Raw genomic sequence first — 14,972 nt, forward strand, 5'->3', positions numbered from 1 at the left:
TGTGTGTTTTTTAACACTTGCTTTATTTTTTTCTTTGTTAATTGAGCTATTGTTGTCATGTCATTGGTCTTAATGGCCATGAAATATGTATCATGGCCTGTTTCACATAACTAAACATGGCTTGTATTAATCGAATTAAAAGATCAAAAGATGAAAAAAAAGGATTCTGTTTACTCATACATGGCAAGACATATGATGATTTGATGTTAAAGGGAAAGAAAAAGGAATTGTCAGTGAGAAATATATCTTTATAAGTTGTTTATCAATACACTGTATTAAAAATAAACCATGCACTGGTATTTACACTGATACACAGACTGACGTGTTTTGAAATTTCTATTTAATTCCATTCATATTCGAGAGAAAAAAATCTGATAATAAATCCTCTCTGTGGTGACTGACATCATGCCACAAAAGCAAATTTGTAAATGAAGCCAGCCAACATTTTTTCAATAGAAAATTCAATAAATAAATAATAATAAAAAAAAAACTCAATTTGTTTTGCTACAGTATAAAAATCAGTCAAATTTAGTAAAAACTTGTGAAATACTGACAGTGAGATTGTTTTTTTCTCCAGATACACAATTAGTTACAATTCTGTTTCTTAATGAAACAATATAATATTACAATATAAAATAATTGTACAATTTAGAGTTTTTACAGTCAATAAAAAAACCTTGTAATTTTTAATAATTTAAAATTAATTTACATTAGAAATCATAAAATGAACCTGACTGTGAAAATAAATTACAAACCTTGATAAAAGCATGGCTACAAACAAATGTAAAATACATATTGCTTCGGAATATGAACACAAATTATGACTGGCAAATAAAATCGGACAGAGTACCAAAGTTTGAGGTTTTTTTTTTTGTTTTTTGTTTTTTTTGATAACAGATGTAACAGACAGATTTATAAGTCTCCGAACAGAAAATCAAAATGGCATTATGATGCAATAACCATTTAAATAGTGTCTTAATAAGATTGAAAAATCCTTGCACTCTGAAAAATTCACCCTCTTGAAAATAGTTTATGCCTGCTAAGCAGTGGACAGCAGACTGTATCAAGGATCAAGGCAAAAGATACCATATAGAATATGGAAATGATTATCCACACAACATATGGATATTAAAACCAAGAAGGCAATATATGTAATTTAGTATAACACATTTTAGTATGCTACAGTTAAGATGTTTATATAAGAAATGTTTGTTCTTCACATTTGGAAAAGAAATCCGACCTGATCAGTGGGCTACAATGGAAACATAAAAGCAGTTTTGAGTTTATTTAGTCCTGGTTCACAGTTTTGTGCGTTTACTAGTTGGGAACAATGGGCTGACAAACAATGACCTGTATTACAAAGTCCTTCTGGATCTTGGTGTCCTGTAAACGTGTTTTATCCGTGAGGAGCTTTCCAGAGAAAAACCAGCGCTGATTGATGGTATCAATATCTTCCTGAACTTGAAGCTGTTTCTTCAGCTGACGGATGGAATCGGCCATAGTGGCACTGAGACGAAGGTCTTTTCCGGTGGAGAGACGCACCTTCAGCTGGAACTCCTTCTCTTTCTTCTCCTGTGGCTCAGTGGATTCAGACACATTATGATCGTTGCACTCAGAGATCAGGTTGACTGGAGGAGCCAAGCAGTATGCAGGGAGCTGATAGCGGTTGCCCAGTTCATCATAGCACTCCATAAGGGATCCTGAAAGAGCAAATCAAATGCTATAATTCAGCTATAATTCAGCATAATTCAGCTAAATGCTTCAGTCATTTAAGCAAATGTGTATATTTAGCATGTGTACACAGCTGTTCAAAAGTTTGGGTTCTACATTTTTAAAGTGTTTTTGAAGTCTCATCCTCAAGCAAGGCTGAAATTATTAGATCAAAAAATTGTATTATTGTGAAATATTACAATTATATATATATATATTGATATCTTTATATATTTTTTAATGTAATTTAATCCTGTGATGGCAAAGCTGAATTTTCAGCAGTCGTCAGTGTCACATAATCATATATTCTGGTTTGGAGCTCAGAAAACATTTCAATTTTGAAAATTGTTGTAGTGCTTAATATTTTTGTGGAAACTAGTGATCTATGAATAAAATTATGTTTAAATGTTTACCATGAGGCAGTGTGATGCTGGCTCCATCTACAATAGCCTGCGCTAGTTCATGGTCGTTACATTCAATCGCTACAGCTGCAGCTTTTAGCGCGTCCCAGATCTCTTTACGGCCATCAAAAGCTGGAGCCGTGTCCCAGAATTCATCTCTTTTACTGCGCAGCTGGCCCTCTGTCATAGGATAGTCACTTTTCCACTTGGGCCTATCTTTCTTCAGGGGCTCATTGCGTCCTACAGAAGAAAAAGATATCAAGATAGAAATGTTACCTTAACAATAACGAGATCATTTAGAGATGCGTTAAGTTGTCAGTCCGATATGACATTTGTAAAAATCCTGTTTTGCAAAAGGGGTCCTGACCCAAAGAACTAGGACAACAAACACATGTAACACATGTGACATCACAGCTTTTGCCCAAATGAGATTCAGTGGGCCTGAACAGATTTCCCATTCTAGAAGCTTTTTTTTTTTTTGACATTTAGCAAAAATAAATCAATTTAATCTAAGCTCAGAACTCTTGTTCGTCAATCGCTCATTAAAATTGCACAACAAACAACAGTTTAATAACTACTTGTCCTTTAAATGAACAATGAACCCTTTATAACAGATCAAATGTAATAATAAACAATAACAATCAATATCTTCATCTAAACCACAGGCTAAAATCAAGCCAGCCAAGCTCAGTGTCACCTAAAGGCGAAGAGCTCATGTGGGCCAAAGGGAAATCCCTTTGGGAAGAAAGCTATTGGCTCAAAAATGTGGCTGAATCATTTGTATACAAACAAAACGTGACAGAATCACAGTACAGATTTCAAAAGAAACTTTGAATATTCCTCCAACCGTGATAAAAGCCTGCTCTGGAGTCAAAGCAATGGATACATTGGGGAAAAAAACAAATTATTTATAGTGGCTGAGATTAAAGCCTTAATCGGGTGATGCAAAACAGGATTTAGTGGCCTCTTTCCCATCATGCATCACTCCTAGCCAGATGAGAGTTTACAAATGTAGAACGCCACAAAACAAACACGTTCATCATTTTCATTTTAACAATGGACACCAAAATAAAATAAAAAAATCAAACCATTTAGACACAAGTACTAAACTTCACCATGTCATTATGCATTTTTACGATAAAAAGACCATAAAAATCATGTATGTTGGCTAACTTGGCTTATACAGTACAAGTCCATGATGTATAGTAATAATCCGGCATGTACTGTATTAACACGCTGGGATGCCACACTCATACAAATCAAACTGACTCTGTAAGTCAGCAAACTAAACACGGCCAGGCCATCTGGCCTCTTGCGAAATTACAAATCCTTTTCAATTACTAAATACAGGAGATTAAATTGTTCATTTAATTTGGCTTCCATTCAAATAGCAGGACGACTCCAGTCAGAGAACAGGTGACTAAATATGAAACTAAATCAAATTTGCTAGCATGACCAAAAAACTACCAAAATGTTCATCAGATATAGGACTACATAATAAGTATGCTAATGTACACATCAAATCAACAACCTTCAACAGTTCTAATACTTAAAGTATCTCTAAACAATCTTATTACATTTTATCTTACAAACAGCTACAAGTAAGCTACTTACTTTTGAGCACAACTGTTACCGTTGGTTGATAGTCTCTCGAGTTTGCAACTCCCATGGTCTGATTCCTTTAATCAGTGAAAATTTACTGGAGAGTCGCTCCTATGAGTTCATGCAGGTGTTTGAGGGACAATCAACTCCACATACACGGTGCTATAAGATGTCACTCACAGTGTCAAACTCAAACACTCAGCTAGTAAATCCAGTTTCTTGTACACAGTACACGCCCATCACCTGTTTTCTGAAACTAAAAATAACACTGTACAAATATAAATCAGAGCTGGCCACCAAGATAGCTTCTAGCAGCAAGAAATGGTCCTTGCTTTTACAATCTCTAGCTTGGGTTTAGGTGTATGAGTGACTTTTCACAACAAACTTAATCCAGTCAGCTCTATTTCAGACCCGGACAGAGTCAAAAATAAACTGTAAATCCCAGGATTGTCCAGAGCAGGTGCATCCAAGCAACTCCACAAATAAGTCTTATCTAAGATGTCCCAATCTTAATGGATTTCCAAGTAAAGGAAGAACATTGATTTTATAATTTAAGCAGAGAAGAAATCCACAATTCATTCAGAACTCTGAATGTCCAATATGTCAATCTTATATGCACCGTGCATCAAAATGAAGTAAAGGAAAACTTTTATGTTTCACATGGCTCTGAATCTTTCCCTTGTGTTGGGGTTACTTGAAGAACCAGTGAGTCTTTACAACAGGAACTAATGGGTTCTATAGTGTAAGTCCTGCCCACGGAAAAGAAACAAAGTTAACTGCCCTTTTTGAAATGGTGCCTAGAAGTTTTTAAGACTATTTAGTTTTCAAAATGGGGCCTGCGGACCCCCAGGAGACTGCAAGGAAGTGCTAGGGGTTCTGTGGAAAAGTTTAGAGCTAAACAGTGTATAAAATTTTAAATATGTAAATAAATAATCCAACAATACAGTACCATAATAATGTCATTTAACAGAAACTAAATATTTTTCAGATAATATTTTAAATGAACTTATTTTTCACTGTATAAATTGGTCTTTATACAAGAAACTAGGCTATAAATTCCTTTTAAATTTTAGGATGGGGGTCTCTCACACAAGAATGTCAGTGGCATCTAAAAGATTCAAACTCCTTATCTAAGGGTCCCATATAGTGCCTTTTTACATTGATACATTCTCTAAAATATAAGAATAAGCTTGCAAAGGCAGTGTTGATGCAGTAGGACAAATAGGTTTCTCAATCAAGGAACATCAGATGCATTTACACCATTTGCAAACAGAATTCCTCGGCAGATCAAGCCTTACCTCCTCGTTTGGTGCTGTATCTGGATGCGTTCCTGGAGGACAGGCGAGACCTTTGATGTATCACTCCAAAGCAACTTCCCATTACTCAAACTCACATTAGGAGCAAGCCTCGAATGCCTGGATGCCCGAGTAAATGCATTTCTACAGGATCCAAAATGTAAAAAGTGCCTGTTCGTGACGTCAGCAAATGATTTTTTGTTGTTGCAGATTAAAGTTTGTGTCTAGTTTATTGTTTTGTTCTGTTGTCAGATGCATTGTTGTCCGAGGAGAGACACAAGCCCGTTGTATTCCGCTGAGTCGACATTTGTCTAAGACTTAATCTGGTCTGATCAGTAAACCTTCCACCAGGAAGACAAATGAATCACACTAATGCAATCAATGGATAGTTACTGGTAATCAAAACTTGCTATTTACTTATCCTCTGAGTTAAACGTACATCCTCCCCGATGTAGTCCACATTCTTGTTGGCTCATGAAGAAGAATAATTAATTGTAGAGCTAAAGGATAATATTAGTGACGTAGTAAATCTGACTAGAGGGCGCTCGTGCACATTATCGTGAGCGTGGCTGACTCTTCTGAAGCTCTGCGGAGAAACAGCAGGGTCACTGAATTTTTGCAGCCGCTGCCATTTTCTTCCTTATTCTGGAGTTGCAAGCCACTATTTCTTTATTCTCGTTTCCTTTTAATTAATGTATATTTTTTGTTGTTTATTTTCTGTGAAATTGCTTGTCTGTCCAATGTTCACCAAATTCTCCTTTCCAACAAAGTTTGTTTTAACATTGAGTTCAGTATTGTACTAAATTCAAAACACATACAGTGCTTATTATGTGTACTTGGTCTTAACTACTCAAGCTGTTTGATAGAAATACCCAGATGTCAGAAACTGCACTGTATAAAACTTATGGAGGTATTAAGTGCAAATAAATGTTGATTTGCCATCATATGAAACTATATTTAGCCATATTTCTTGAAATAAAATCTTAAAAAATAGCAGATATCTCTATTTATAAATTAATGGTTTACTAAAAAATTTTAAACTATTAGATATAAATGTCATTTTCAATAATAAATTAAAGATTGTAATATTTTACATATGTTTTCCAAAACATCATAGATAGCAGTTACTTAGTACTTAGTTACCACCACTGACCTGGTATAAAAAGATTCTGAAATGGTAAAATGATAGTACACTGCCATCTAAAGGCAGTCATTTGTAATTCACGGTGATGAGTTTAAAAAAAATTGTAAGGGAAAAAAAAGAAATAAAAAAATACTGTAAAAAACATTTATTTTACATTTAATAAAATGTTAAGCAAGTTTAAGATTTAAATAATGATACTGTACGTGTAATAAATAATGTGTTAAAAATCATTTTTACACAATTAAACATTAAAAGGATAGTTCACCCCCCCAAAAAAAGAAAAAAAAAAAAAAACCTATGGAAGTCAATGGGTGCCGTCAACTGTCTGGTTACCAGCATTCTTTAAAATATCTTCTTTTATGTTCAACAGAAGAATGAAACTCGTTCAGGTTTGAAACAACACAAGGCTTGGTAATGACAAAATTTTCATTTTTGGGTGAACTATCCTTTTAAGCCCCTCATGGCTACAAACCTATCTTCCAATAGATATCACAGACAACTGCCATGATTTCATTACAAAATATTGATAGAAAACATCCAAATGCATGGTATTTTTGGAGGACAGCCCTTTCATTTGGCCAGAAAGTGCAAATGTCATCCAATGAGATCATGTCTAAATCTGGGCTCTGCAGACTCCCGTGTTCCCAGGGCTCTGGATCTGCTTTGGCACAGCGGGTGAGACTCACCCTGATGAGTGTGTTGGTCTTCGTCAACTAAGACAGTCAAGTCTTTAATGTCTCAGACTGGCATCATGTCTTTTTTAAGAGGGTAAATGTCCCATGTCAGACCGTCACCATATGGGGTGTGTCCAGAGGGGAGGAGAATACGTGTCAGCCAATGACTGTGGAGGTAATTATAATAATTTACATTAAACCACAGTTTAAAGACTGCAGACTACTACAAAGAGCAAGTAAAATGTGTAATTTTACCTTCTCTTTTCTACACCAAAGAACACCTTCCAGTTGTTTAGTTTACCATAACTGAAGGGATTCCGATAGACCTTTAAAAAGAAGGAAAAGGTTAAATCATAGGAAAAAAAGTATTTGATGCAATTATAAGAGATCTCAAATAAAAGAAAGAAATTAAATCCCAATCATCCTGCTCTGTTTAAACATATAGAATCGAGACTTTGATTCTGTACGGCCTGAACGCACCCTCACCTTTCCACGTTTCGCCAAACGTTTGGCCTCTTTGTTGTTTATATGGCGTTCAATGCTGGTTTCTCCACGGGTGATGAGTATAGCATGCCACAGTGTGAGAGCCCCGAGGGCAACTGACACGGTGCTGATGGAAAAACCAACAAACATAACAAAAGATGTGAGTCTATAGAAATAATAAAACCAGGACTGGGGACGCTGCGAAAGAATAGCCTTTTGAAATGACGTACCTTGTGAGGACCCACATGTAGATAATACTCTTGTGAATCATCCTGTCCTTGTAGGTGTATGGAGGTTGCGAAACCTCCTGTATCCCATGAAGCATCAAAAGAGGAAAAATATTGTATTTATTCAATAATAATACATTAATATATTAATAAAAAAATAATTAAAAATCCCAAATATTATAGATACAAATAATTTAACTTTTTAAAATATTATATAAATTGATATTTATATGAATGCAACTATATTATTTATGCATGTATAGACTAATGTTCAAGTTGGTAAGATTTTTTTTTTATGTTTTTTTTTAAAAAGAAGATTCTTATGCTCAATTATTCAATTAAAAATACAATAAAAACAGTAATAATGTGAAATATTTTTACCATTTAAATTAAATGTCTTCTATTTTAATATTTTTTAAAATGTAATTTATTCCTGTGATGCAAAGCGGAATTTTCAGCAGCCATTACTGCAATCTTCAGTGTTGCTCAAGAAACATTTCTTATTATTATGAATGTTGAAAACAGTTCCTTGATGAATACATTAAAAATAACAGCATTTATTTGTTATTTATAACTTGTTACTGTTAGTTTTAATTAAAGTATTACTTGCTTTTAAAAAAAAAATTACATACATATATATACATACATATATACAATATATATCAAATCTTACCAACCCCAAACTTGTGAATGGCAGCATGTGTGTATATGTATTACAAAAGTGTCATTCATTTACATATTCCACTCAGTTTTATATTTTGTCATATGATGCAAAAGATTCACTATATCTGCTTATAACCATAAAACAGAGAACTAATCCAAATGGAAATTCTAGAGCACCAGATCTTACCAACCAGAGCTTAAAGAGTCTAAAGTAAATCCGTCCTCATCCAATTGTGACAAAAGCAAAGTCAGTAAGTAATACCCATTTAAATGTTTGCTGTTAGAATTGGGATAAGGAAGGTCAGAAATAATTTATTGGTGTTTCATAGCATGTTGTTTTTTTAAGAGTGTTAAATAATGAGACGAGATACAGAAAAATACGAATTCCAATTCTAAAGTGAAGCCAACAGCAGGAACAACAACACCTGAAGTACCTTCCCAGCCACGCCTTCTGATGGTACAATGCCGATGAGCAACCCGATCCCCGTCACCGGAACACCCTGTTTCTCTGCTTCCATGTGCCTGAATTGCTATAGAATGGCAGAGAGACAGCTGGCAGTTAAGACAGGCCCACTACCCCAGACTTTGAGAACAGAAAGAGAAAAGGAGAGGCACAACCATTCAGAAAGAGAAGAGTTAAACACCATCTAAGAATGGACACAAAACTCCTTATTCATAAGAACAAGAGGATGGAAAAAATGCCTACTGAGGAGTCTTCCAAGCTTTGAGTGAGTGAAAGATTCAAACTTTTATGATACAAAATTATGAGTTACACAAAACAGAGAAGCACTAACATGAAACAACAAATGTATTAAAAACAAAGGCTTACATCTATGGCATTATATGCATCAATAAAGAGATTGCGACCGCTGATGCTACAGTACATGCAGCCCATAGTCAAATAGAGACAAAAGGAGAAGAAGTAACGATGATTGTAATGACCAACACAGTTGTTAAGCCAAGCTGAAAATATAGAATTAAGGAACCAACTTCACAGAAGTGTAAAACCTAAAGTATATGGGCTGTTAAATGAATAACTGACATTTAATGAATTTAATTTAAATTCCATCTTTTTCTGATTGTTGTTGTCACTTATGCACATTCTAAATCTTTAGATCTTTCTTCTGTGGAATGCAAAACTCGAAATGGAGAGCAACATTACCCTCACTTTTTTGAGCAGCATTGCTTCCGCAAGTATTTTTTCCATAGGGATTCTTAAAAAGTCTTTATTAAAAAGCTAGAATATTATAATATGATAATATTACAAACTTTCAGTTAAGCACAAAAGTATTTGAATGTAGGACTAAAAGACAAATGTACAAGATTGTGTACTTAATGGCTTTAATAAGGGAAAGAACTTGGGTATCCTGGGTAATGTAGTTTTTCACCAGAAATTGCATTGTTTATTTTTTTGAAGGTGCCCTAGAACTTTTTTTAAAAAAAATGTAATATAAGTCTAAGGTAATTAATTTTTTTTTTTGTTTATGAATTATACAGACTGCAAGTGTTTAAAAATGAAAATAGCGATGGCTCTTGTCTCCGTGAATACAGTAAGAAACGATGATAACTTTAACCACATTTAACAGTACATTAGCAACATGCTAACGAAACATTTTACAAATATCACTAAAAATATCATGTTATCATGGATCATGTCAGTTATTATCACTCCATCTGCCATTTTTTGCTATTGTCCTTGCTTGCTTACCTAGTCTGTTAATTCAGCTGTGCACATCCAGACGTTCTGCCCTAGTCTAATGCCGTTTATGTTGGGAACATGGGCTGGCATATGCAAATATTGGGGATGTACATATTAATGATCCCGACTGTTACGTAACAGTTGGTGTTATGTTGAGATTCGCCTGTTTTCTGGAGGTCTTTTAAACAAATGAGATTTACATAAGAAGGAGGAAACAATGGAGTTTGAGACTCACTGTTTGTCATTTCCATGTAAATGAACTTGTTATTCAACTATGCCGAGGTAAATTAAATATAATGGCTTCAACAAAAGCATATGCCATTGCTTAACAACCTCGTAGCTCAAAGCAGGTCTGTATTTAAAGTTATAAAGTTTGTTAAAAATCGTTTGCCCTATGGAGAAAATTAAAGGGATTTTTACTTTTGGAAATGTTACACTATTTTGAAAACAGCTATGGTCATTCGTTTCCATACAATTATAATAAATGATGGCAAAAGTATGATAAAAGTAGTCCACACAACTTGTCCATATCATGAGGGTGAATGAATGATGGCAAATTGTTAATTTTGGCTGAACAAACCCTTTTAACAGAATGTTGAACCACGTAAAACATTTTTCCAAAATGTCAACAATATGGTGATTTAAAAAGGATACGGCAATGATGATCCATTTTTAGAATACAGCTGGAAAGAAAGATGTTTGTATGTTACTTTTTCACAATAACAGAATAAAATGCAGCTGACATTGAGTCACCAATTCGATTTTATAAGTCTTTTGTTTCTCTTACGTTTTACAGATGCCACAGTGATGACTTCGAGCTGGTTTAGGAATGATACACTTTTTACAAACCGACACAAACGGGATGTCATTTTTCATCTGAAAAACAACATGAAGAAAGAAAAAAGCTGTTAGGTAATGACTGACACTGGACACACACACAGCAGCTCTACTGGATTGTGGCGTGTCTAAGGGTGCTGAACCTTTGGAGGGTATCCAGGGGGAGTGCTTGTGGCCTTGTAGTAATGGAAGGCTATCATGACTATGATCCAATGTCCGTAACAAATGTGCCACATTATCCAGCCAGGAGAGTACGTTTGGAGGACCAACGGTAGAAGGCAGAAATAAGCGATGAAAATCACAGAACTGGTAAGAGCAACTACTAAAAATACAAAAACCTAAAGAGAAAAGAAAAGCAAAGGGTGTAAGAGATATGCAAAGACATCTTGAGAAAATTGTTATGAGAAATTACAGATTTACCATTCCAAACCAACGTGTGACAACCTCCACCATCCAAAACACTGGTTCAAGGATGGAGTCCATCACTACTTCTGAGTTAGTGAGTGAGTTAAAATAAAGGGAATTGAAGATCAGTTTGATGTAGCTCAGAGGCCGCCTCAGTCTTCTGGGCATACGACTGCGGCTGTGCCTGCCACACCCGCGCATACATCTCAGCAGCAGGTGCATGACTGTAGAGCAGGGACGCATGTTCAGCCCCTGGAAAGACAAGATGTTATCTTTCCTTAACTTGTTCAAACTTCCTGAATATCGGCACAATGTCCTGCAATTTCCTCAGTGACGCTTACCCCCATGCTGAACTTGTAAGCCAATTAGATTAACAAAGTATCCACCTAAGCAGTTGGTGTGGTCTGATCCAAACCAATAATGCAAGCATGGTTTATGGTGATACCCATGGATTATCTGACATAATACAATACAAACGATGGATTAACTCTTTTGTCAAGTGTTTCGAAGGCAGCATGCTTTAGATGATTGCACTGATAACAATGCATCTAAAAAGGCCAGCCCATTTTAAGTTTACTTAGGTTTACAAAAAACATGGGTAGGCTACTGACTAATGCATCTTTCCTTGAATTTGTAATTGTAACCAGACCATTAATTTTTCTAGAAGCCGTCTCATAAAAAGTCACTGGATATGAATTTGAGATTAAAATGTATACAGGAGCTGGGATAATGAAAATAAGCTTTGTTATAAGGCAGAACACAATCTAAGGGATGCTAACTTTTTAAAAAAAAATTAAATTTATGAATCAAATAGGTGTGCCCCAAGTTAGAATTAAAAAAACGTTAAGGTTAGCACAGCACTACATGCTCAGACATTGTAAAATTCACACGTGAGATATGGATCTGGACAGTCTACATTCCGTCCACAACAATTAATGTGGAGGGAACACCACCCATATGACGTAACATTGAAATTTAGAGAAATACAGACATAAGCATAAAAGATGTAATAGTTATAGTGGCCAATAGACACTTATTGTACAAATGGCCAGCATCATACACCATCCCCCATGTCATAAACAAACTATAATCTCAGGGACAGATTGAGAGTCTGTGCCTTTAAAATGATCATTAAAGACAAAAAATATGCGTACATATTGGTAAATTGGTACATTGATCAGATTACAGTGTCAAAACTGTGGGTAAAAAATAGACATCCAATATATACTGCGCATCAGCGATAAGACAAAGGTTAATAGTGATGTTGTTTAGTACCTCGACCTGACTGAATCAAACAGCAAGAGCTAAACATCACAGATCACAGCGTGGAAGAAATGTATGCAGTCGGCTCTCTTACCTGGCCAAGATCTTCTCCTGAAACTGCGATGGACTCAACTCATGATACCGCCGAAAGATTTTTTTTGGGACAGATGGAGACAAATAAATAGAAGAGGTAGTTTCTACCCCCTTTGATTTCATCTGCTGTCTGTCTGTCTGACGCGCAGGGATGTGAGCTGTCACGGTGGGAATTCTGGGAAATGGAGTTTCAGGTGCGGAAAGCGGAATGGGAAGTTTTTTTATAATCATTTTTTATATTATCAAAAAATCAAAATTACATTATATAGTGTGGTATTTCATTAAAAAAATAGTAGTTCTGTTCAATTGTATGTGATCCTCGGCCAGCTGCTGCAGAGAACTGTGGGAATTGTAGTTTGATTTATGTCCAATTCATTTTCGCGAATCGGTTCTTTTGAACGTGTTTTTTCAAAGAAACGGCTCAAAAAATAATTCAGTGATTCTTTTAAGTACGAACGCAATTATGTCATCGTGTGCCCTAAAATCCCGGTTTAGTGCTGTAAAACGTCCCAGTAAATGCATATGCAGGCACACTTTGCTATTTATTACGTGTTATATTCTACTACGAATGTAGCGTAATGTTTCCCAGTTTGATGCAGTAATTATTATTCAGCCCATAAAAACAGTTATAATTTGCATTTACATTACTAAAATTGATTTACATCTGTTGGCTGAAAACGTGTTTTTGTAAATAACTCGGACCGATTTCTGAACCGGTTCAACCAATTCATTGAAAAGATCCGACTCAAAAGAACAATTCGTTCAGACGATACACGTGCTCAGACACTACTGGCGAACAAATAGTACAAACCATGGCATTCAGTTTCAACTTTGATATTCCTTTACAGACAGAAGAAGAAACAAATGATAAAGAAAAGAAAGACGACAACTCAAAAGATGTGCATCTTAAATGCTCGGTAAGGGAATTTATCATTAGCTTGTTAAATCCGGCTATATTTGCTAATAATGCTACAAGATAGCTTACTTTAAGATTGTTTAATATCTTTAATTATGCTTGAGAAGTACAACGCCTCAAATTATACTCTATTTTAACAGTTATTTATGTGAAAATAAATCGAGAATATGTGGGTTTAGTTACTCATGCTACATCCCATGTTATTGCATCTGTCAGGATCATATGCACAATGTATCTTTTAATAGGAATCCAGTGAAACCGTCCCAACGAAGATGAAGAATGCTATTGAGCACGAACCTTTGTTGGATCCTCTCTCCCACATTGAGAACTGGGTGCCTGAAACCATCACCATAGGTGCCCTGCCTCCCCTGCTCTTTCTAAATGAATCAGTGTTTGAGAAGACCGCTCCTGAACGAGAGGACAGTGAGGAGATACTGGCCAAAACACTGACCCAAAACTCTGACCTCATCACTGGAGTGTATGAAGGTGGACTTAAGATATGGGAATGCACGTATGATCTCCTTGAGTACATTGACGATGAAGGAGAGACCTTTGCTGGAAAAAGGGTGTTAGACTTGGGCTGTGGAGCAGGTCTACTTGGCATACTTGCATTGAAGAGAGGAGCCTCTAAAGTTGACTTCCAGGATTATAACAGCACAGTGATAGAGCAGTTAACGGTGCCAAATGTGTTTCTCAATTGTGAAGAAGATGATGAGACCGAGGAGAAAAATGGCAGCCCACCGTCTAAGAGGAAAGCCCTGAATTCATCACAGAAATTACTAGAGCGTTGTGGTTTCTTCTCCGGCGACTGGAACTCTTTTCTCACACTTATGCAAAATAAAACCTCATTGCCAAAATATGACATTATCTTTACATCAGAAACCATATACAACACAGACTACTACTCTTCTCTTCATAGTGTGTTTTGTGGCCTGCTTGCTGAGGATGGGTTTGTTTATTTGGCAACCAAGTCTCACTATTTTGGAGTAGGAGGTGGCCTTCATCTGTTTGAGAAGTTTGTGGAGCAGAATAATGTCTTTCTAATCAAATATTTGAAGGATGTGGAACAAGGCCTGAAGAGACATGTTGTGTCATTGACATTCAAAAAGTGACATTCAAATTGTATTGATAAGTGTTAATGTGCACACCACATTATGGTGCAAGTCAACTTAAAGGAACACTCCACTTTTTTTGAAAATAGGCTCATTTTCCAACTCCCCTAGAGTTAAGCAGTTGAGTTTTACAGTTTTTGAATCCATTCAGCTGATCTCCGGGTCTGGCGGTACCACTTTTAGCAAAGCTTAGCATAGTTCATTGAAACTGATTAGACCGTTAGCATCTCACTCAAAAATGACCAAAGAGTTTAGATATTTTTCCTATTTAAAACTTGACTCTTCTGTAGTTGCATCGTGCACTAAGACCGACGGAAAATGAAAAGTTGTGATTTTATAGGCAGATATGGACATTTGGCATTTGTAAGAAACGCTGCTTAATATCATTGCGCCTGCTGCACCCATGGTACAGCAGCACAGTTTCTTGATTATTACGCCAGAATGAGAG

The 14,972-nt window shown here is 35.8% G+C and overlaps 3 protein-coding genes across 5 annotated transcripts; 1 reads left to right on the forward strand and 2 right to left on the reverse strand.

Annotated features, from left to right (window-relative positions):
- Positions 1–398: 398 nt before the first annotated feature.
- Positions 399–5,507, reverse strand: ubtd1a (ubiquitin domain containing 1a). 2 transcript variants are annotated; one of them, XM_067385334.1, is made up of 3 exons: positions 5,012–5,507; positions 2,124–2,351; positions 399–1,700 (listed from the first exon to the last, which is right to left on the reverse strand). In XM_067385334.1, exons 1-3 carry the CDS (start codon positions 5,091–5,093, stop codon positions 1,318–1,320), a joined length of 693 nt encoding a protein of 230 aa, XP_067241435.1. In that variant the 5' UTR covers positions 5,094–5,507; the 3' UTR covers positions 399–1,317. The 2 variants fall into 2 exon arrangements, with proteins under 2 accessions (XP_067241435.1, XP_067241436.1); XM_067385335.1 differs by lacking the exon at positions 5,012–5,507 and adding an exon at positions 3,726–3,889.
- Positions 5,508–6,284: 777 nt separating this feature from the next.
- zdhhc16a (zinc finger DHHC-type palmitoyltransferase 16a) lies at positions 6,285–12,651 on the reverse strand. 2 transcript variants are annotated; one of them, XM_067385336.1, is made up of 12 exons: positions 12,498–12,651; positions 11,482–11,596; positions 11,156–11,392; positions 10,879–11,073; positions 10,686–10,774; positions 10,553–10,581; positions 9,029–9,162; positions 8,634–8,729; positions 7,540–7,616; positions 7,313–7,436; positions 7,082–7,152; positions 6,285–6,993 (listed from the first exon to the last, which is right to left on the reverse strand). In XM_067385336.1, the coding sequence occupies exons 2-12, from the start codon at positions 11,485–11,487 to the stop codon at positions 6,891–6,893; spliced, it is 1,161 nt and encodes a 386-aa protein (XP_067241437.1). In that variant the 5' UTR covers positions 11,488–11,596; positions 12,498–12,651; the 3' UTR covers positions 6,285–6,890. The 2 variants fall into 2 exon arrangements, with proteins under 2 accessions (XP_067241437.1, XP_067241438.1); XM_067385337.1 differs by lacking the exon at positions 11,482–11,596 and having other exon boundaries at positions 6,286–6,993; positions 12,498–12,650.
- Positions 12,652–13,259: 608 nt separating this feature from the next.
- On the forward strand, positions 13,260–14,648 carry mettl18 (methyltransferase 18, RPL3 N3-histidine). The gene is made up of 2 exons (XM_067385338.1): positions 13,260–13,413; positions 13,658–14,648. The coding sequence occupies exons 1-2, from the start codon at positions 13,309–13,311 to the stop codon at positions 14,522–14,524; spliced, it is 972 nt and encodes a 323-aa protein (XP_067241439.1). The 5' UTR covers positions 13,260–13,308; the 3' UTR covers positions 14,525–14,648.
- The last annotated feature ends 324 nt before the right edge of the window (positions 14,649–14,972 follow it).

The sequence above is a fragment of the Chanodichthys erythropterus genome, chromosome 5, assembly GCF_024489055.1.
Source record: "Chanodichthys erythropterus isolate Z2021 chromosome 5, ASM2448905v1, whole genome shotgun sequence".
In the NCBI taxonomy this organism is placed as follows: Eukaryota; Metazoa; Chordata; class Actinopteri; order Cypriniformes; family Xenocyprididae; genus Chanodichthys; species Chanodichthys erythropterus.

Bases quoted from the DNA above. Each gene is read 5' to 3' on its own strand.
- ubtd1a (XM_067385334.1), bottom strand. From the start codon at position 5,093: ATGGGAAGTTGCTTTGGAGTGATACATCAAAGGTCTCGCCTGTCCTCC. The intron at 2,352-5,011 runs GTAAGGCTTGAT...TTTCTTCTGTAG, and splicing joins ATACAGCACCAAACGAGGAG to GACGCAATGAGCCCCTGAAG. The intron at 1,701-2,123 runs GTAAACATTTAA...TTGCTCTTTCAG, and splicing joins CAGCATCACACTGCCTCATG to GATCCCTTATGGAGTGCTAT.
- zdhhc16a (XM_067385336.1), bottom strand. The intron at 9,163-10,552 runs GTATCCTTTTTA...CTATATTTTCAG, and splicing joins AAAAATGGATCATCATTGCC to CTTGGCTTAACAACTGTGTT. The intron at 7,617-8,633 runs GTACTTCAGGTG...CATGGGATACAG, and splicing joins CAGAAGGCGTGGCTGGGAAG to GAGGTTTCGCAACCTCCATA.
- mettl18 (XM_067385338.1), top strand. From the start codon at position 13,309: ATGGCATTCAGTTTCAACTTTGATATTCCTTTACAGACAGAAGAAGAA. The intron at 13,414-13,657 runs GTAAGGGAATTT...ATCTTTTAATAG, and splicing joins ATGTGCATCTTAAATGCTCG to GAATCCAGTGAAACCGTCCC.